This window comes from Tauraco erythrolophus, chromosome 7, assembly GCF_009769465.1.
Source record: "Tauraco erythrolophus isolate bTauEry1 chromosome 7, bTauEry1.pri, whole genome shotgun sequence".
In the NCBI taxonomy this organism is placed as follows: Eukaryota; Metazoa; Chordata; class Aves; order Musophagiformes; family Musophagidae; genus Tauraco; species Tauraco erythrolophus.
In genome coordinates this window covers 4993393-5017085 of record NC_141471.1, presented here as the reverse complement: position 1 = coordinate 5017085, position 23693 = coordinate 4993393, and the positions used below count along the sequence as shown (strand labels likewise).

The 23693-nt window shown below is 41.0% G+C and overlaps 1 protein-coding gene across 4 annotated transcripts in view; it reads right to left on the bottom strand.

Moving 5' to 3' along the window:
- CTDSPL (CTD small phosphatase like) overlaps positions 1–23693 on the bottom strand; it is an 82007-nt gene that overhangs the window by 45624 nt on the left and 12690 nt on the right. Inside the window, exon 1 of one of the 4 annotated variants that reach the window (XM_086614517.1) lies at positions 6595–6676. The exons of the other annotated variants lie outside the window; for them this stretch is intronic. Coding sequence (XP_086470643.1) covers positions 6595–6676 — 82 coding nt within the window. Of the gene's footprint in view, positions 1–6594; positions 6677–23693 lie in introns of those variants that run through there. 4 annotated transcript variants of the gene reach the window in all.

Sequence of the window (23693 nt, the reverse complement as noted above, 5' to 3'; positions counted from 1 at the left end):
GAAGTGTCACCTGCAGAACAGCAGCACTGCCAAGTATCTCTGATGAAAATTTTAAGCTGTGGTTCATCTTTCTGTAACAGAGCATCTATTGTTACACTCCTAAGTAAGCAAAAAAAACCCCAACAAAACCAAATTCACAAAAGCATATTGCAAATTCTCATGAATAATTCGCTAAAATACCTAGCATTGCCCTAGTGAAGCATGAGCCTTCTCTCCTTGACTTTCAAACTCTTCTTCCCTGGCGTGTATTTAAAAAGGTCAGTAGGATACATGCTGTCATTTTTGAAAGACAAGTGTAATGTACTTATATTAAGTTTAAAACATCTAAATGTCTATCTGGATCCTGATCAACTGAAAAAAAAACCGCCACACTGACTGCGGAGGAAGGAACGGGCAAAACCAATACACATCTGATTTTATTTAAAAATGTTTAGGAGTCTGATATAGAGATTTTTTTATTTCCTTACTGGCTGAGTATGTATGTTTTACCAAAATACAAAGATGAACTAAATATCAAAACCACCTTCAAAAAAATGTTCGACTTAACTCATTCAGCAAGTCCATAATATAAAAGATAAAAGCAGTATTTCACATTGAGAACTAAAAAGCCTGAAATGATAACTATCAACAAAGTAATTCAACCAGTGCCAGCAACCACTGTAACAGCATGGACTGCAAGTACTGCTTAATATTAAGTGTATTTTCAACTGATCCCAAGAAGCAAGTTGAAAAATACTCATTTTGGCTCTTCTGACCTTGTACTTTGGACTGAAGATTATTTCACCCATTCAGTGTTCCCAGAACATTAACAGTAGCACATTCCCACCTGGAAATATGACATTCAGAAAGCTAAAACTAGAATAAGACTGAAACAAAAGATACAGGAAATGGTAAGCTTTTTGTGATAAAGTTACTACAGTTTGGACAAAGAAAAAGCAGCAAAACTTGACCAACTTCCAACAATTCCTTTCTAGAACAAAGCCACATTTTATTGCCTGTTCAGAAATTCAGATAATAAAAAATGGAAATTAATTACTGTTTCTTATTCCATTAACAGGAGGGGATTTTTAGAAAGCATTTCGATGCCTTAAACAAGTACTTAGATGCCTCTACCAAGCTGACAGTTCAGCTGCAGGTTGGAACAGCTGCAGACACGTTTAATTGTTTCTCCAAATACTCAGAACACCAAGTGCTTCTGACCTATTTGAAATATCCTACACTTTGTACTAGAAGGAACGCACACAATTTAATAGCCATGCTATAATTTCTAACAGTGTCGTACAGCAGAAAGCTAGCCACTTGCTGTTTTACACATCGGTCATGAGAAAGCATGAATAACTGACTGCTGCCTAACAACTGAAGATGTTAAATAAGCAGCATCTTCAGGATTACAAGTTTGGAGAAGTTAAAAATAAACTGTTTCCTTAATTCTACCAGGAAAACCAAACCAAACAAAAACCAGTGCAGTAACTTTTTGTTGTTTACTGGCGTGAAAATGATGACATTTGTCATTATGTGGATACATTCTACAAAACCCACTCCCGTGATCCCCAAACAAAGGTCCTATATTGATCTTACCAAAGGTAGAACAAAAGAAGGTAAAAATAGCATCTGCGTCCATTAACAAAATTAACCTCCTTTCCTAGCTTACTTCTCCAGGATGTGCCTTGGTGCTAATTGTAAGAGACAACCAAGGCATGACGCAACAGAAATTACTGCAATTTTACAGCTCGCCCAGCTCCCAGCCTTCCTCAGCCTACGTTCCCGGCCAAGCTGTTCATGCAGAACACTTCCAGATCAGCTGGTCTCTGCCCAGTCTGGCAAACAAAGCTGTTTTCCTTCATCCCTGATGCAGCGGTGAGGGTGAGCCGTTTCTTTAGTACGCAATGACACAATACTATTCCTGCTGCTTTGCATCGTTTTCTTTCTTGGGATAAGAGAGACGGACTTTTACCAGTTACATTGAACAGATCTTGCTGTCCTGTTGTTCTTGGCGCTAAAGAAAGCCAGGTCTTGCAGAGCACTTACTCTTCATCTCGTAGGCAGGTAGGATCCTTGTCTTATTACCAGCACTTCTAAGAGCAGAGGTCTCACTTAGGCTCACGGGAGAGAAGTAGCTGATGATCTCATGCAGGAGCCCAAAACAGATGACCCATCCAGTGCATTTACTGCACTTAGCTTAGATGGAAAATCTCAGGCATACGGACTCATAAAAATCAAATCATATTAAGTCTATACCTATCTATATACTCCAACACTTAGCAGGCCTTCTTTAGGATCTGTCCCTTCTCCTTCCCCCCCAGATAAGCAGCTCTAACCTCACAGAGCCCCAGCCAGCGCCGGCACTCGGCATCGCTCCTCTTCCATCACTCACGCTCTCTCGGCAGCTCTGACTCGGGCTCTGCCAGTCTGCAGTTACGATGCCCACGCCGGCTCTGCGAGCAGGAGTTCACACAACAGCCCACCCCGCGACGCGGGTCGCAATTCCAGCTGAGACGGAAGAGGGGGATGGCAGCAACGATTTCTAACCGAAAACTGTACGGGTGCCCCCGGGACACCCGGCTGCGTGCCGCAGAACTCGCACGGAGGAAAGCATACGAGACAGTCACACCTGCCACAGCTGTGTGCGCTGTTTATCCCAATAGCTTCAAAAACCCCTTTTGGCCTAAATAATAAATATTACATCCTGCACTGTATCATGGCGTAAGTGATTTAAAAAGCTTTCTTCTGGCTACCAGTTGAGCGCTATCAGATTGGGCAGAGCCTCTCCCTGCCCAGCCCCAGCATATTCAATGAATTACTAAAATCAAAACAGACTTCTGCATTTCAATTCATCTCCCGAAGCTACACAGAGCTAAAGCAGAAAAGCGTTGTACACGATTGCACGCCTGCTGCAGAGCAAGGCAAATATCTGGCATCGCTCCCGCTCCTACGTAACCAAAGCGAAGAGGACAAATAGCTGCGTATCGGCTTCATTACTGCCTTCCTTACACAATCGTATTTTTCTTGGGGATACAAGAAAACATTACAAGAGAAATGCATGACCAAACAGGATTCTCCCAGACTCAAACCTAACACAGATCCACAGTATAAATCTGGAGCTAACTCTTGTAATGCTATGGAGACATGCTCCTTTCTGCTGAAGAACTCCACCCCAGTACCACGAGTGCAGGAACGAAGGCACGAGTCCCCTCCCACGGTCCCAACCCAAGCAAGGAACTCCAGCCCTACAAAATAAACAAGCCAAGGTCTGTGCGTTTATGACACGCACTGCCAAAAATCTCCTGCCAAGACCCAGAAAACTAGTGGTCGTGGGAAGCTTCTGGGTGGTAATGCGTCTCCACATTGAACACAACTCTTTTTCTTTTTTTTTTTTAAATTCTATCATTACAGCTCCAAAGTAACTTCTATGGATATTCTCCTTAGCCTCCTCATAGCGCAGTCATCAACCTGGCTGACCACAGGCAGCGTTCACAAAGCCAAGCTGATAAGCACTTGTAGACACTAGAAGCCACCCTAAAAATGCCAACTTTTTTTTTCCCTCCCCTCCACTGAGAGCTGCTGCTGAACAGCTCAGCTGTTTATATTGCAAACATTTACAGTTAGGGGAAAGATCACCATCCCCCACATCGCCGCTTTAGTCTTTCCTGTAAGTCAGTGGAGTTGGCCAAGACCAGAAACAATCCATCAAGTCTGCTTATCCTAAAAATGCTGCAAAATAACCCCTTCATTTAATCCTTCTGCTCCTCTACCCGTATCAATGTGACTATTTCCTAACCACTCCAGACTATTCATGTGCATATCCAAAATACAAATGGAAAACGTGTGCACACGAAAAGCAAAACAAAACATAAGACTTGGGCTGAACATGAGGTTCCTCAACAAGGCTGGATCCGGACCACTGGACACCAAACAGGACATCCTACACCTGCCATGAGCTGCTGTACCCCACCCTCCAGGATTCCTGGGGACTCGAGTGAGTTCCTCATGGTATGACGCAAGAAAAACGCCACGATACAGAAAGTCTGATGACAGAACGTTTCATGGAAGATTATTTGCCCCACATATTATGTGTACCAGCTCAAAGACCACAACACAATTCGGAAAGGAAAAAGCTTACACAAACAGGGCAAAGCCGCTGGATGGGCTTTCATAGCAGTTCTTTTCTCTGTTCTTCCTCCCTCCTTTTGCCAAGAGGTGAAAGTGGAAAGGTTTTTCATACAGAAGACGCCTTGGACACTGAGTCACATAGTAATAAGTTACATAAGTTACATGCACGTTATCCACAAAACTTTGGGGTTTTTTTCCTCATTTGAAAAAATTCAATTGTTCAAATATCTTATTTAATCAGCCAGCACACGTTTATAGGTGAGCCAAAGTGCTGAAGAGGCTGCTTCATCCCTTCCTTTAATGGGGGATGAGCACAATTTCCAAATACCTTCGACAAGCCACACGTTAAAACGTGCTTCACCACCAGCCAATAACCACTCAAGGTAATCACAACACTTGTGTAATGTTTGTGCCTGCTTTCTGGCCACAGGTTTCAAGTTTCTCACCACTATCTTAAGTCTTCTGTTCAATCCCTGAGATAGGTGTATCTGCATGAAGTACATAAAAAACCTGCAAGTTCTACAAATCTGTGACATTCCCCTTGCTCTTCTGCTTGCGGTACAAACATCTGTATCAGTTTGTGGTTTATGTCACTGGAAAACTCACAGCAAATATTAAGGAACGCAGCTGGAAGTGAGAAGGTAAAAAAAGAACTGGAAATACATAGTTTCTCTCATAACCATAAGTTTCGGATACTTCCATTAAAAGGAAAGACAACACAAAAATCCAAGTGCTGCCAGCAGATACTAACTGCTCCAAGTGACAACCGAGGACATCAAATTGAGGTTTCTTTAAAACTCCAGATCGAGTGACAAAAGACAACACTACCTTGTACTTCTTAATAGGATATACATACTGCAAAGCGAAGAGGAAAAGTCAACCCCACCAATTAAGACAACCACCATTAAAGCCTAAAGAGAGCTAGATTCACTCTTCTGCCCCACTGCGAATTTCCATCTTTTTAGGCAAGCGGCTTCATACGTTTCGTGTCATGGTTCCTTGTCTACAGAACAACTCTTCAAACCCAGGGTGAAAAACACCTACCCAATTTTTCCTGCTTTGCTTTCATTCGTAGGTAAGGCACACAGCCTCTCACGAGCAGCTTGGGGCTGAAGAGATAATAAAAATCGAGAGGTGGTCATAAACTTTAATAGTAAGGTCTAAAGGAGTACTTATCTTGTAACATCCTAACTTCAGCCCCTTATCACAGGTAGTAGGAATTTGCACAGTGGTATCACGCACTGTTCTGTCCGACATATTCCGGAATCGGTATTAGCCATATGTAGGAAATACTGCCAGATGAGGTCCTTAGCATCGAAGTAACAATTTCAGTTACGCCTTCTACAACATATAGTTGTGATGTGTGATGTTTGGATATTACTAATTACAGATATTTTTCCTATTAATAAATTGATTGTTGCATAAGATTCAAGGCAAAGGAAAAACATTATCTTGAGAGCTCTTGTGTTAACAAGCAACTTGGTATTTTTCCTCCTTGAGACATTTCAGGCAACTAAACCAAGCATGATCTAGGAACGAGAGAGTACATTCAAAAGCACAACTGAAAAAGATCACTAAGGATGACGCCACTTGGCTTATACTTCTTGTTTATAGTGATAGTACAGGAAAAAAGATAATTACAAACATAAGTTTGCACCAGGTTTAAAGTATTCTGTTTTGAAAGGATTTATTGTATTACATAACGCTCAACAGCTTTAAATGTTTTTCCAAATTCCATTTACATGCCATAGATTGAAAAGCTCACACACATTTTGCCTGCCTTAATAAATCAACAGTATATACATATATGCATGAATACACTGCGTGCGTATGCACAAATCTGGAAGGGCTAGCTTGAAAGTGGTACCAAGTAGCAAAAATATGTAGCCCAGCCCTGTGTCCAAACCAGAGAGAGAATCGTTCTTAGAGAGTTTAAAGCAACTCCAATAAACAGTCACTCTCTCATTCTAAAAAGCATATTCTAACTAGAATTACCCTGACTTTTCTTTAGGAATTGCATTCCAATAATATTGTACGAACTATTTAATGATTATATCACCTTATTTTCAACAAAATTCTGGTTCCTTTTCCCTCAGGAAATTCCAGTACCATTTGCATGTACCACTGCTGTATTAGCAAGAGTTAGAATCCTTTACATTACTTTTTTCTTCCTATACAGATAATGTATTCTTCAAGTTCATTTCTACTGAGGGGAGGAAAAAAGCTTTCAGCTTTGCTTTCCTCATGAATAATACATTAAAAATTTAATATTAGAGAACAAATCTCCTTTTTAAGCCTCCAGAAACAGTACTACATATGCTCTATTACTTTGAAAAGATTCATGTACACATTCAAATAAGGATAAACCATAAGCTCCTGTTTTCCATAATTAAGCTGTAACAAAATATTTCACCATTTATCAGACCAATTCTAAAACAACACTGTATAGTTTTATAACTGCCATAAAGAAAGATAATCACTTACTGTATCCACAATAAGTAGTATAATACATTTTGCTCCATAACTCAGCGTTAGAATCTGAAGTGGAACAGATTTTTTCAGCCATTCATGAAAAACAGCTTGTTTACATGAAGGAGACAAGAGAATCCTGGTTTCAAATAGGCATCTATAGTCCACATTACTAATAGAATATGGAAATAAAACCAAGTCCCAAAAGGAAAACCATTTACAGCAGCAAAAAACATCTAAGAGAGCAGAGAGAGCAAAATAACTGCCTGTTAGAAGGACGAAAACTTCTAGGAAGAGAAGAGTCCTTCTAAGAAAGGCAGCCGCATCCATCTCGTGCCACTTGCTTAAGGCTTGATTCGGCAGCTTGATGGCTCCGCTACGGCCTCAGGCTTCTTATTCCTTCTTAGGCTCCTATAAAAATAAACAAACTGTGGAATATGAACCCAGATGTTTCAGAAATCAGAAAGCAAGAGTCCAATTATAACTACTACCACAGAAGTATTTCAGTGTTTGTGTCTGGCAAGGCTGAGATAGAAGGCGGTATTGCTGAGTTCAATTCCCTGGAGCCTTCAAGTTATCTTTTCCAGGAAGCCACCAGCAAGTTAAAGACACTTAAGGAACGGGACAAGGTGTCCTTTGAGAAAGAAGAACACATGCTATAATCTGCAGAATAAAGGACAAATGTAACAAACTTTCTTGTCTTCATTTCTATGCGTTGCCTCTTCCGGAAAGATGAGTAGAATGGGGAAGGGACATCAAGGGCAAAAGAATAATTTTTCTTAAGGTGATTGGAAGAAATTTGTTATGGACTCGACTGTATGGCTGCAACTATAGGTTTAAGTCACCTTTCAGCTCAACCACCCCTTAAAGATATCTTTTAATTTTGTAACTTATTCCACAAGAGCTGGGATACTCTGCTCATAATCACAGCAAGAAAGTAGGAAAGTTTTAGCCTTTACCTCATTTACTACAAATCCTTTTAAAATTATCATTAAGTTACTGGCATTCAAAGATTTCACTCTGGGTTGGATTTTCAGGTGGCTCTTCCCATTCCCTACAAAAAAGACGTATCTAAGGTGCAAGACACAGGAAACAGAGACTTTGTAGCGCCTGGTTTGCAGAAGACTAGCACGTAAAGATGGTTTGATCATCAGTTCCCAGATCAGAGATTGTGGAAGTGAGCTGTAAACACTATTAAAAACACATTTCTAACTGAGCTTCCAGAGAGAAGTGAGGGCCCAGCAAGGTTTTGGAATCGACATTCCCGAGTCGCTTAGCTTTTTGTGATGTTGAAGAGACAGCCTCCTACCAACCTGCAGCTCTTCAACTAAAGAGCTGTGAATACCTCGTGTTATTTTTTCCAAGAACTTCGACTTTCCTACATCTCAACATTTGCTTTATTCTTAAATAATAAAATTCATACGAGGAGCTCTTTTACCCAAACCCTCCCAGAAACAAAACCCTATTACTTTCTGAACTGTTAAACCCATGAGAAACTACCGAGCTGCCCTCACCGAGCTCCTGCACTCAGCACAGTGAGGAGAGCAGCATTGCAGAGACAGTGACCGTCCCAAATGTCACCTGTGTCCCACAGCGGGAAGTGCCCCCAGCAGCAGCTGGCACGCAGCGCGGCAAACCGCGCAGCCGATGTTTGTCCATTACCCTTTTTCCTTTTGGCTGGCGTTTCGGGTTCGTGAGCTCCTCTCCCCTTACACAGGAAGCTGGGGCCTCAAGCTTAATCCTGCACATTCAGTTCTCTCCTCTTCCAGCTACCACCACAAACATCTTATTCCAGAAAAAAAAAAAAAAAGGAAAAAAGCAGCACCCAAAGCTCTCGCAATCAAATCTTTGCTAAACTTCTCCATGGTGAGGTTATTTCTCCCTTTTTCTGGCAGAAAACTGAAGGAATAAAAGATTTAAAAGTTCCTGCAGCTGGACAAACACACTAAATGTTATTTGTCAAGACAGACAGAGCAGATCATTCAAATGTAAAGGTGCAAACCAACCTTGCAATGCCACTACAACCGGATCACCAAGAATGTTCTAATATCTTCACTTACATGTTTCGGGATTACGCTTCCATCACTTCGCGTGAGCCAGACGATGGGGCACTCAAGCACTTTCCCCGGCTTTTGCGCGGGGTCGGGGAAGTGGCAGCAACAGGAGGCTTGTGGGAGATAGGCAGGAAGACGGGGAAGATGTGGTTGCAAGCAGAAGAGCTTGGCTACAGCAGATCGAGGGGGTGATGGGAGGAAGAAGTCTACACCTCTGATTTGTCTTCTTTTATTCTGAAAGCAGCCCAGTTTCTCTGCACTCAGGTGCCCATCCCCTCTACTGCTCTGCCTGCCCACCCCATGCCAGCCTCTACCATTAGCCCCTTCCATCCTCAGCTTGTTTCCCTCCCAACCTAAGAAGATGGATCTCCTTTTCCTCTCCCTTAGCCATTCCAACATTGCCAGGACCACCCCAGTGTGTTCCAGGAGGGGAGAAAAAAGAACCCAAACAGCATTAAATGTCTGTGTCTCACAATGTCGCATTTTGTAATGTCTTTTTTGCATCCCCCCCACCCTCTCAGCAGCTTCCTTAATTCCTTCTTCCTGAACCTCACGGCCTAAAATAGAGTAAAAAGCCCTTCCTGTCATCCTTTCCAATTATTTTGGCACTTCCTCAATTATGGACTCTAGGTAAAACTACTATACTATACATCAAGACATTTGCAATTTGCTTAATTGTACACATGGCACATAAGAAGGGTAAGATCACCCAGTTCCCAGACTCACCGTTCCTTCAGCTGCTAAGCTCAGCAGCCAGTTCCACTAGTTTTTACGGGATTTACTCTAAATAATTTTATAGCACTGAAGATGTAGACAGCACAGCAGCAAATTATTGCTGACTTAAGCACTGACTGTTGTATCGAGAGCCTCATCAAAAGGAGCTGATGTATCTTCTAAGGCCTGTGGTTTGCCAAGTAACTCGAGCTGCTCACCGAAAGTACCACGGGATGTGCAAAGGCACCACAAAACGAGGATGTATTACAGCACCCTCCCTACCTCGAGGTATTCTGCAAAAAGCATGTGATACTGATAAGAGAAAAGCTACTTACTCAGAAGAGAGGGAAGAAGGGCTACTGCTCTGAGTGACAGCTGAACTGATTTATTTTAGGTTGGCTGACCTGCTGATTCAAGGTGCTTCCACTGCTATGAACGAACCTAAACACTCATCTTTTGTTTCACGTTCAACTAGAGATCCCAATAGCCATTTACATGTAACATTTAATAAAGTAACAGCAAGAAGAGGTGGGAAGAAAGGAAAAGAAGTGACTATATACAGATTGACCACATGCAGAATTAACCACACCAGCACACCTTTTCTACATTGAAAACGCACGTCAATACCAGCACTACTGTGATTTCTGTTGGCAAACTAACTATTGAAATGTTGCAGTCACAGAAACTACGGACAGAAAACACGTGAAGATCTAACCCATCCTCCTCTACCAACAGAAAAATCTGCACAACTACTTCAGAATTTTTCTCAGGCAGCTTTTTTTTTTTTTTTTTTTTTAGAAAATAGACTCCTTCACTACCTCTATTCTTAGAAAAGGTTTCTATTGTCTGACTCCAGCAAAGGAGATGCAGATTAAAGCCTATATTGCTGTTGGATAGGACGAGAAGTGAGAGAGAAGAGATTAACTTTTTACAGCAGCATTTATTTCAGGATTAAAAAAATAAATAAAAATCAGGATTCTCTCCCCTTGGATTAAAAAAAAAGTTCTCAATTTGTTCAGTCTTTCACTGCAGGGCAGCTTTTCTAGTCAGATTTTTGTCTCCCTGCTCCTTGGAAAGCTCTCAAATCCAAATCCAGAGCTCAAAGCTTTACACAGCAGTTCAGAAGAAGTCTTTCCAAAACAGGGTACAGCAGGACGACTTCACGGTCTTACAAATCAGCCGTCACATTGGAATGCGTAAACAGGCATATATCTTTTTTTTTTACTGCTGCGTGTCAAATCTGACTACTGCAAAAATCTGAGGATTTTCTATGGACTAGCAACACAACTAGTAGTCCTTTTCTCTCAGTTTTTGCAGTGTATTATTCCACAAAATCTTGAAATACTCTGATCAAGTAGCATGAAAAGTACAGGATATACATTTAGCTCATCCAGTCCCTTTCTATTTTCAGCAGAATCGTCCAGTATGTTTCAGCACCTGCGGATTCCGTATATTCTCCCTTCCATCATCCCGGTCATCAATGACTGATCAGCACCAGACCAAGAACAGACCACTGCGTGGTCCCACCTGCCACATCCCTTCGAAGGCCCCGAGCTTTTGATACATTACGCAAAGATTTCTGCACCCATTTTACAGCAGTTTATATGCAGACCGCATTTTTCTAGTTTAGAGTCTTAAAAGCTTCACTTCAACTCATGGTAATCTACTAGTTTTTCCTTTCCTTGTTACCAAGTTACAGAAATGAGTTCATTTTCTTTGACGTGGTTTATTTTTGAAAAGAAAAATCTGCTGGATGTTATCGGTTTCCTTGGTTTCTTGCAATATTTCTTATGTTTCTGTGTTCCTTTCTGAAAACTGAAATTAGAAATTATGAATCAGGCAGCCCAAGTATTACATTCATTCTTCTGTCTTTTCAGAAGCTTATTTACTCCTCACAAGACGTCAAAGGTAACAGCTCACAGCTCTCAAGTTGTATAGTTTCACACCAGCCACTAAGCATCCAAGTGATTTAATTTGCCATCTGCTCCCAATTAAACTCTCAGCCAAAGACTGACACAACCTTCCCTTCCCCCATTTTAATAAAATACTTCAGTGTCAGAAGTCGGCAACTTCCTCTTCCTGCTGAGCAGCACACCAAACCCTTTGTCTTCCCTTCCTTACTGCAATACTCACTGATTCTTTGTCTTCCCCACAGCCACTGCTAGGTGCAGGTTCTGGCAAGCACGAGGCACAGAACATAAAAAATTAATTCAAAAAAACTTAAAAAAATATTTTGAAAAAAATCAGAGAAGCAAAAATATTCCTTTATACTTATCCCTGCTCAAGTCATCTCTATTGGAAACTAGGTCAGACTTTCTGCAGGCTTCCTTCCTTCCTTCTTGTACTGGAGAAATTTACCAAGTTAGTGAGTTACTGCATTGTCTCTCCTTTATTTGAACCGGGACAGCCTGTGCTCATCTCCATAATAAACAATTCTGTTAAACTGCCACCTTATCTCAAGAGCCCTTCTTTCACGTTTGCATCTGCAAGAACTGAGTCATGTCTCCCACTTCTCAGAGTTTATTGAAGTTTGCCATCGTGTAGCTCACCGATTTTCATGGTTTTGCTCTCCTTCCCCCTTGAGCCCCCTAGTGAATGCCACTGTTTTCCAGTCACCCCTTCCACTTCTGTGCTCTCGGCGCCTCCTTACCCACGATTTCAGAGTCATGCCTTTAAGGATGTTTCTCCGCTGCCCTTCCTACATCAAAGCCTGTTGGAACCCCAGGCGGATGTGCTGGGCAGTGTCCTGCTGCACTGCTTCCCCGAGCATTTAGTTGCAAAAAATCACTTCGCCACCACCTTCAGAGGTTTGAATCCTTCTGGGACTCTCACACAGCACATAAGGCATGTGCCAATTGCAAGATGCTATCAGGTACTCGAGTGAAAACACAATAAGGATACAAAGACATCCAAGAAAAACTATCTGCTAAAACGTGACTGTACTGACATCATAAGTAGGGTTCACTCTTACAACCTAAGATGCTAAGAGGAGAGACGTGTTTTCATGAAACTTGGCCACTCCAGAAGCTTTCAGGTGCTACCATTTTACAGTAAATTTTATTATTTCTAGCATTTTGTCTGAGTCTTTCTTTCTCTGTAACTCCATAACTGAAGTTCAAATATTTAATTACAACATCATAAAGAGCCATCAGAAGGTCGTTGGGTGCTTCCTCACTTAACAGAGAGCACTCCTGAAGCTGACACTGTCAGTCCACACAACTGAGACCATCTCTTCCTGCATCTTCCAGCATCTCCAAAGTTCTTACGTGGTTTAAAGAGGTGTCATCTGTCACCGGTGAAGGACTCTGCCCAAACTGAAATTCCCTCCTGTGACAGTCCCTGAATTTTCCTGCGCTTTTTTGCAGATCTCCTTTCACAACCGTGGATTTTACCACGTCTGCTGCAATACGTGCATCGTGCCGATCCTGTTTCACAAATGCACAACTCGTCTCAGATCTTTCGAAAAAATAAATGCTCTAACAAATCTAGATGAAATATAAAAGTTATTTTGAGAAAGGTGTGCATTAATCCTTACGGGATGAATCTTACTTTCTTACCAAGATAATTTTAGGTTGCATTTTCAGAGTTTAAAAAGTGCCAGAGGCAGTAACACACAAAAGTGATCCGCAGTTCTGCCCAAATCTCCATATAAGCACCTCTCAACAGGGCACGTCTCCCCTTTTGATCAAACGAGGATGTGACTACAGCCTTTTGTGCTGAACAGCAAAGCTGACCAGCTCCCTCTAAGCAAGCTGTCACTGAAACCAATGTTTCCACTCCATGACTAACTACACTGAAATAAAAGTATTTTTTGTTCGATGGGGGTTTTTCAGCACTTCGGTTTTTTTAAGCTTTTTTCTAAATTATTTCTGAACTCAAATGCCTGGGAGAGAGGATTAAAAAAAAAAAAAGCTTTGTGCTGTACTGGTTTTTAATTCATTTTTGAAGACAGTGTGTAGTATAGGTAAATTAAAAAAAAGGTCCACAAGCTCAGCAGTCAGTGAAACACCTATGTATTTCCCTAAAGTCTTCCTCAGAGGTAGAATACCAACTGACCACCAACAATTTAATCGGTATTAAGCATCCTTACAAGAACAGATAAAAATTACACTCCGATGGTCCTGAGTTGATTTTTTTTCTATTTTATTTTTCTAAACATGCTACTTCCGATCAGCGTTGTAGTCATCCAAATTTTCAGTGTAATAGGACGCTTAAACACTAGAAACTATGACAAACTGCAGAATTTAAAGAGTCCCAATAAAAGTGGAAACAGAATGGATGTTCAAGACCAATGACGTTTACAGCTCAGATGGACACCAATAGGTTCCCATCACATTTCAAGCAACAACCACTGTCTTCACCTAACAGAGGCCGTCCTCAAACTTACAACAATCTCTTGTAACAACAGATGTTTCTACCACCGCACTCAATCTAGCCTGTCGTTTGACACACAGGTGTGCTTAAATCTGTTCAGCCATTCTGAATATACATGTGCCAAGCAGATGAATAGAATCACATTTGTAGTGATGAATGAAATGACTACAGGCACATTTGTAATGTTTTATGTCAGCGGTGACACGTTCATCTATCAGGTTTTCAACACGTACAACCACCTTTCCATCATGAGATGTCTTACTATAGACTCCAGTAAAAGCAACTGTGACAATCTGTTTGGCACATTCATCTCTACAGGTAGCTCATGAAGTCAAAAAGAGAGGAGGAAGAGGAGGACGAATCATAAGGAAAATCAGGGTCATTTATGAAGAGGTCAGACTTGATACACTTCAAGAAAGCGACCTGATGATCCTTTTTTTAAGGAACAGGGCTGCAATCCTGTTTAGGTGCATATTAAGAACACAGTTGTTTTATGGACAGCAATGTAAGAAATAAATATTAACAACATTCCAAACATACCATTTATTTTAGGAAATGAGAAGCCAATCAATTATCAGTGGCAGACCAGGATGTGCAACTACCAGGACTGTACGCCAAGTCTCCAGACCAAGCAAGATCCCATGTGTTTCAAGAACTTTCGAAGCAACTTTCCTGAAATACCTTAGAGTACAGGATTTCCAAATGCTTTTATGCTAAACTTTACGTAGAGCACTGCTAGTAGATATCTTAGTGTCCTATATTTTTCAGGTACTAGTCAAGACAGTAATTCAATAGAATATACCATTGATGAAAGGCCAAAAGAGAAACAACCACGATCTACTCCACATGAAATCACAATTTTAAAGGTTAAAAAAGCCTGTAATAGTACAAAGAAAAAACAAAAACCCCACCTCTAAACCAAAAAATCCCCTACAATCTTTCCTCCACTTAAACAATCTCTGTTTAAACTTATGTCCAGAATTAGGGCAAACACATATAAGGAAACAGAGAAGATGAGGCTGCAGCAGGTTGTCACACTGGGAAGACTTGGGTTTGGGGTTTTGGGTTTTTTTTATAAATCCATTTACCATTTAAGTACTTAGCTCCACGGATAAAATACACACTGATTAGCTGTTACTTTTGCTTCCACGGGGCTATCATTGACAGCAGTTTTGCTGAAGAGCCCTACAACAAACACTGAAAATAGTAGCAGAGCTAGCCTACAAAATGATTTTCAGTAACATGCCAAAAATATGCTGTCAAAGATTAACTTCTTGCCTCCAAAAGCAAGGACACCCTTTTAACTGTTAATCTACCAAACTGCAGTTATTCAAGAGACCTCTAGCTATCCATAACAGACATACAGCACAAGATATTGTAAAGGTATACCAAATTCTGCTGGTAAATCAGAGAAGACTTGCCTCCAAATCAGGCAAAAACTAGCTATATGGATTATTTTGGTACTAACATTCAGTGTTTTGCAACATTTGGCACAGCTGGAAAAATAATCCACCTCCGTGAATGTGAGTTTTACTGTAAACGCTTCAGTTTTGGCTTTGCTATCCCATAACAGAGAGTGCCAGGTAATTGGCTAATCCACCCTCAGAAATGTTAATTTTTTTAAACTTCTGTTGAATAAACCGTAAAAATATCACCTGTCTTCCCCTGCATAAGAAAGATTGTGTCTTATTATGCAGCTTAATGATGTTAATCTTAAAGCAAAACACTGAAGTGAAACACTAATACTGTCACCAAAACGAACTAACAAACAATCAGAAAATCTGCAATTGAGTTTATTAGAGCTGTGTGCCCAAATAATGTGAGAAACCAAAGCTGTAATTAACACAAATTGTTTTATTTCACAGAATGAACAGAATATAAGCAACCTGCTATCAAGACATGGCTTAAAGTTGGCTTCTTATGGACTAGTTGGTATTATGGCAGTAAAACAAAGGATGCTGCAAAAGGTAAAGCTGAAGCTAAAGAAACGATATGTCAGAATTTTATTGGGAGACACAAAAGGAATTTTATTTTTTTTTTTCTTTCAAGATAGCATTCAGCAGAATTTTTTAAACAACGTACAGATTTTCTACAGGAATATCTACCTCATAATTTTTTTGAATCTTCTGCACTGAAAATTAATGTTTATGGTATTCTCCTGAAATGCTAAAATAATAATAACATAAAAGCATACGCATTCTTCCTGAGGCTGTGTGAACAGCAGGTTGTATGAAGCATTAAATTGTTTCACCTCTGCAGGTTCTGTCCTAAAAGAAGTAGTTAGGGCAAAAAGTAATACCTAAAATACTGTCGTCCTACATGTCCTGGGACAACTGCCTCAAACAGCAGCTAAAGATTATTCTATCCACAACAGTAAAAAAAAAAACCTACACACCCAAAAAACCACAAAAAAATACAAAGAACTCCCATCACTAATACCACCAAAAAAATCTCTGCTTAGTCTTGACAGCTGTTTTCCATAACCTCAGAAGAGCGTTTTCCAAGGGGTAAGTTGTCCCTTGTTGCAGCCTTTAACCCCTGCTCTTTCTGCACCTTCTTGCCGATACTACTGTCGACGGTTCATTTTTAGAGGTGAGGAACATCAGGGAGGCACAGTACTGAAACGAGAGGGCTTGTGTCAGCTGTAAATATTACAGTTTATTGGAATAAAGATGAGTATTTTGAAGGACACACACTCCAGCCTGACTTTCATGTCTCTTTGGCGACCTGCAGAACTTCCTGGTGATGTAAGAAGTCATTGGCACAGAAAGGAAGAACAGGCAGAAAGAAAGAAAGGTTGAAATAGCACCCCAAACCACCAAGGTCATCTTTGTTGCTGTTCTCTCAAAGCCCAACCCTCTCTACAAGAAGTCCACACATGTACCACCTTACACCGTAATCTCAAATTCTATTTTAAATCATTATGCCCCATCCCTGGAAGTGTTCAAGGCCAGGCTGGATGAGGCTTTGGGCAACCTGGTGTAGTGGAGGGTTTCCCTGCCCATGGCAGGGGGGTTGGAACTACATGATCTTTGAGGTCCCTTCCAACCCTAACCATTCTATGATTCTGTGATTCTACGGAAAAAAAAAAAACTAACAAAATGTTAAAAATTGTCAGATGGCAATTTATTTAAAAGTAACCCATTATTTAAGCTCTTTGTTCAGGAACACTGAGCTGTTTATGGATCGTCATGTCATTTCTGGAGGGAGACCATAACTACCTGGCATCACTGAAGTCCTCATACTCTACTACATAAGAGTCTTTATCTTAACTACTACTCACTGAGATCATATAGGTTCAGATTCTGTGTGTTTTACAGAATATACATCAAACTGCCATACAAAATTGCTGCAGAATATTATGAACTGCCAAGTTTTAAAGCAGAGAGAGTTGAATTTTAGAGGCAAAGGATCTCACATAAATGTTAAATCCAGACAAACTGAAGTTGATTTCAAGATTGAGTATGAATATACACTGCATAACAACAGCAAATTACTCAGGAGTGAAATCACAACGTACTTAGGAACATGTTTGTCAAGGAGTGAAAAATACATATATTTAATAATAACAACAACAACAACATATCATTATTTCCCTTTCCAGCCTTGAAAAGGTGAGCTGATATCACTGTTACCTTCACATGAATACATATCCAGAAAAAAATAGTTCATCTACAACCATAGCTAAGCATCTCCAGGTATTCTGTAGGATGGCCTCAAACAAAGCATATTAAAAAAAAAAAAAAGCCACAAAGGGTTTTGTGGTTGTTTTGGGTTTTGTTGGGTGGTTGTGGTTCTTTTTCCCCCTCCTTGTCCCTTCTTCATTTTGGGGGAGTTTGGTTTTGAAGGAAGCACATGCTTTTGCTTTATTTGAAATAGGAACCAATGCAACATTTTTCATTAACAGCATCTCTTGAGCTTACCTGTTTCTAGTTCTCCAAAGAAGTTATGCTTTCTAATTGTTCTGGCTTTTACTGGGATGAACAGATATGAGCACATTAACACTGTAAAAGCGTGTTCCCTTCTAACACTGTAGCTACCACCCTAACACACCACAGTCCCTACCCTAAACATGCTCAAGGTGTAAAACCACAACTACACAGTCTGCTGAAACTGGTAGAACTCTTTGCCACTGATCACACCTTCCCATCTTCTCTCTTGTGAGAAAATTAACCCAATTAAAAGGGGGATGTTTGGGGGGACATTAACTATAGCCCAGACATACAACACACGGGCATAAAAGCACTGGTGTTTGTCAGCCTGATTCTGCCTTTGTCTTCACCATTATCCAAATATTTTTTCTGGCTACGTCACAGGGCAATTAAAAAAAGTTCATGGATTAATAGTATGTATTTATTGAAACACTTAGTAACTTAGGTACAGTGTTAAGAACCAGCATGTCAAATCCTTAACAAGAGGGTGTTGGAAAAGAGACGGGTCTCTTTCAAATGTATTTCAGCCTCCATTTTCCAAAGTGACTTAATGGTTTTGATGTTTTTCTGACATATAGTATGACTTTGTTGAAAGTGGGATTTTGTTTATTCTAGAAAATTCTAAAAGCTGTACACACACAGTAGGGAAAGTACTTTCAAGAAGTGATTATGCTAAACCAAAAAATGGCTTAGACGAGTATATGAGAGCATGACAAAACTGCATTATTCCATGAAGTCAGGAAACTATAGCTACAGCATGTTCCTACCGTCAGGAAAAAGTATGACCAAGTAAGTGAGAGAACAGAATGAAGCACCAGTTTTAAACTGAAAATCACTACAAACATAATGGAAGACAAAGCTCTTTGCACGTTAATTATATTCAAGTGAACAGAGAACTGCTCGAGGAAGAGGGAAACATCAGACAAACAAGCATTTCATTGTTCCTTTGTACGTGTATTTAAACATTTTAAGCAGATGCAGCTACCTAAGGGGACGTTACAGAGAAGATGGAGTGAGACTCTGGGAGCAGGACAACAGGCAACAAATCCAAGTTGCAACAGGATGAATTCCTCCTAAATTTAGGAATTATAGTGGTCATACACTGGAAGAGGGTCCCAGACAGGCTGTCAAATCTCTCTCCTTGGAGATACTCCAAACTTGACTGGACAATGCCCAGAGCATCCTCACCCCGCTCTGAGCAGGGACCTGCGGATGCTCCTTCCGACCTGAATTCCTGTACGGTGCTACGAGCCTGGACCCTGCCTAATGCAGTAACACACCCTGTTACCTAAAGGTGGACAACACGTATTTACATATAGTGTACGTATCTAACAACTCTCTCTCACTTACTTGAAGAATTATACACCAGTATTTACAACGGCTGAAATACCACTAACGGGTTAAAAAAAACACTTAAAAAAAAAAATCCTTCTCTAACATTAGTCTGGCAGTCTTGTATGAACAATAAAATAAGCCTTTTCTTTTGAACTCTTTTATGCAGCAGAAAATTGAAGCTTAGTATTTTTATCTTGAAAAACAGTATTGCCAAATAAGAAAACCTAAAAAGGGCTCATGTGACATCTGAAAGGTGATTTTTTTTTTTTTTTTAAACTGACATTTACATCACACTGAATTCTTTAAAAGCTTTCAGCCATCTTTCTTCCAGTTTTGTTAGCTACCTTACTCTCCTTTTTCCCAGTTTTCTGTTTACCCCAGAAATATCAGCCTATCTTCTTTTTCCACAGCCTTACTATTTAGGCATCCTCATTCCCTTAAATTACTTCTTGGAACATTAATAGTAGAATCATAGAATGGTTTGGGTTGGAAGGGATCTCAAAGATCATCTAGTTCCAACCCCCCTGCCATGGGCAGGGACACTTTCCACTACACCAGGTTGCCCAAAGCCTCATCCAACCTGGCCTCGAACACCTCCAGGGATGGGGCATCTACAACTTCTCTGGGCAACCTGTTCCAGTGCCTCACCACCCTCTGAGTGAAAAATTTCTTCCTTAGATCTAATCTAAATTTCCCCTCTTTCAGTTTAAAGCCATTGCCTCTTGTCCTATCACTACACGACCTTGCCAAAAGTGCCTCTCCAGCCTTCCTGTAGGCCCCTTTTAAGTACTGGAAGGCTGCTACAAGATCACCCCGGAGCCTTCTCTTCTCCAGGCTGAACAGCCCCAACTCTCTCAGCCTGTCTTCATAGCAGAGGTGCTCCAACCCTCTGATCATCTTCATGGCCCTCCTCTGGACTTGCTCCAGCAGCTCCACGTCCTTCTTGTGTTGGGGACTCCAGAGCTGAACGCAGTATTCCAGGTGGGGTCTCACAAGAGCAGAGCAGAGGGGCAGAATCCCCTCCCTTGACCTGCTGGCCACGCTTCTTTTGATGCAGCCCAGGACATGGCTGGCTTTCTGGACTGCCAGCGCACATTGCCGGCTCATGTTGAGCTTCTCACCCACCAGCACTCCCAAGTCCTTTTCCTCAGGGCTGCTCTCAATCCATTCTCCTCCCAGCCTGTACTTGTGCATGGGATTGCCCCGACCCACGTGTAGTAGAGGTAGAGCAAGCAATATCCTAGCTTGCCAGTAGAAATAAAGCTCCGCCTTGCTAATCATTGATCACAGAAAGGGTGAGAAGTGTTAGCACCTCACTAATTGTTAAATGCCTTGTAAATATTTACTAAATTGCAAACTTGCATCATGAATTTTACTGTGTCAAGCTTCAGCAGTGGGCTAAATTCTACCCTTAGTGTCACAGACCAGCACCATTAAAATCACACAGCTGAGCTTACAGAATGATTTCATCTGGCCCTAAAGTAGAATTTCAGAACAGAAGTTTAAAGTTGGCTGTAAATTTAACCCCTTCTAACCCAAAGCGCATAGCAAGTACCTGCTTTAAAATGCTTCCCCTTGGAGCTAGAGCTCACGCAAAGTCCTGTGTGATGCCAAGCCACACACACCTGCAGGATGAGACAAGACTCGAAAATATTACAGCTGCAGGTTCACAAAAGGAGGAAGACAGGTACTAGGAAGACAGAAGGCCTAGGTGCAGAGTACTGGTCAGACCCCTCATCCCAGGCATGGCCGTGCAGCTCTGCGAAGGCTTCTCTATTGCTATCATCTTTCCTTCCACTGATGAGAGCAACCTGAAGCTGAGACCCAAATCACTGAAAGTGTAAGTCAAATGAAACTCAAAAAAACAAAGCAAACAGTCTTAGCTCTAAAGAGCTATGAAAATTTAATTTTGCTACGAGTGCAGTAAATCTATGCTTCCTGAATACAAATGTTAAAGGAGAAGTATAGCAATTCTTTTAATGGGATGCAGACTTTGGACTTTTTTTTCTTTTGTTGGCAGTACCTTGGGTTATCAACAAGTATAGGAGGTGAAGCCAGCCAGAATCCACTCAAAATACTCATGTACGTATCATCTCTCCCGTTCCACAACAGGATCCCATTTCCAGCACTAGCGATGATCCCAGATGAACTCCCTTTGCTTTCCATAACCGAGTATGATTTCAGAAGAGCTGGGAACTAAAGTTTCTTACAAAGACTTTCGTAAGTAGCTACACAGAGGATCATGATCTTGCAAGTATATACTTAGTTAATACAGAAACAGACAGTCAAAATAGATTTTTCAAGCTTTTGTGGAAATGCTGACATGTAAGCACATAACAACGTTGGTGGTACTCACTCAGGAAGCCAGCCGACAAAAATCCATTGGGGAAGGAATTAGAAGAGGTGATATTTTATCAAATTCAGTTGTAGCTTTTTGCAATGGAAGATTTGTTAACATCCTATAGAAACAGTGAAAACTGTCAGCAAGTCCCCTGGACTAACGCAGCCTTTCCATAACCCTCTATATTGTTCTCCTGGCTGCGTAACAGACACAAGGAGAAGCTTCTCTACAGTGGCAAAACAACAAGCCCCTGCTGATGCTGATATCAGGTCTGCCTCTATGGAGTAAAGCGATTTGACTTCAGTGTGACATGAAACTTCCAAAAAACTGCAATTTAAACATGCTGCCTAGAGTTTATCGGTGAGCAAGCTACGCAGTTGTTGTATGCAACAGGGAAAGTTTTTAAGTTTCTTCCATTTTTACTAAATTGCTGGTTAAATTCAGGTATTTTGGCTTTAGAAGCTGCAGCATAGACGGACTTCCAGCGTGCTGAAGCACCACGTTACCTAACGCTGCTCGAAAAAGAGGGTTTCAAAATCTGAAAGCCTGTTTTAACAGCCACCCCCGACGCTGCTAAACTTAGAGAGGCAGAACACCACCAAGAACAGCTGAAATTTTTTTGCCAAGTTTTCCCTCTTCTCCTCCTCTTCCTCTGAAGAGACAGCTAAAGATAAACGGTGGGATTCTGCAACTCCATATCCCTGGTTACATCTCATCGCAGCTGAACGCCGGTGCTGTATGTAACAGCACGTGGGGATGACGTCAGAATTGTCAAATGAAGATTTTTTAACTCCATTCCACCAAGCAGAGAGGTCAGAGAAAAACTGTGCACGTTTCCTTTACTGTTGGTGAAGTCTCCAGGACACGACTCTCATCATCCTAAAGCAGTCAACTGCAACAGTGCCATCAACTATGACTCTATGAATTGCATCCTACAAGCACCTGTGTTTCCTCCACCAATTATTAAAACAAACCCACCTCATCCACATGCACACACGACAAAGCCACGTGTTAATTTTTATTCAGTATCAAAGATTACTTTATAAAAAAATTTTAAAAAAAACCAAAACATAATGGAAAAATATTCAAACACGTTGAACGAAATGGAAGGTGCATTGACCTCAAACTTTGACCAACCAAAGCAAGGAAAATATTCCGGTTCCTGACCACCACCAAGGCACAGCAACATTTCCATTTTTCAGACATGAAAATATTTCCCGCATTGCTAGCAACTGCTCGCGTATTTGGCTGAAAAAGTTCTACCAGATATTTAGGACTGACGTTTTTTAGGACTCCTCCAAGCAAGGCAAGTGACTGTACTTGAAACACGAGTGAGGGCAGAAAGCCTTGTTTCTAAGAGAACACCACCAAGCTAACAGCAAAGATGAGCAGCACATCGTCTCCTTCAGTCACGCATCCTCAGCTGAGGGACGACAGAACATCTGGCTCAGCTTTTCCTTGAAAAGGACTGAAATGGTGCCATCAATACACAGGTGATGTTTGTGAATAAATACAGAAAAAAAAAAAGCCACCAAAACCCAGGCATCAGGGAGGGGATTTAGCAACAGGCAGCGAGTGCAGGGGCTCTGGGACATCTCCTGGCACCTCCCAGCTCCTCCCACGGCAAGATAATTATATGTGGTCCTCCCAGTAATCAAGAAAAGTGGCATATTTGGCCACTTTGACCGAAAGGCAGGTCATAGTTTAGAAGCACATTGGTTACTATTTCTTGTGACTGTTCCAAGGGCTGCATTTAACCTCTGGGAAGTTACGTGAATAGATGTGATGTTTTCCAATTTCCCATTGGAAAACGTGCTGGTGGAAATTTCCCATTGGAAAATTGGGTGCTGGTGGTCAGTTTTAACCAAACATTGCCAAAGAAGTATCTTCAGGTTAAGCATCCTAGTCCTCCACTCAGCTGACATGTTTTAATTTTTTCTAGAAGAATTAAAAAGTGACTTCTCTAGTAAATCCTGGCTGCTCCCTTTCACTAGAACATAAATTAAGAATTTAATTTATTCTTATTTTACTCTCTTGCTCAATACATTTTTCTATCACTTAACGTGCAAGACAACTGTTTAGAGAAGTTAACCCAAGTTTCACCACTTAGTAAACTTGAGAACTCATTAAAATTAAAAAGTGTTTCTGAATACAGGGTCCAAACAGTAACCTTATCAGGTATAGAAAAATATTCAGTGTTTATTTTGTTACAACACAAGACCACCAAACCTCAAGAAGTGTTTAGTTGCTTTCAAAGACATCTACCTGCAGGAGTTGGTTGTCATTTCCATAACTGCAACATTTTATCAGCTATTTAACCCAAAACACAGATTCCCAGACAATCACAGTCCCTGTACACATAGG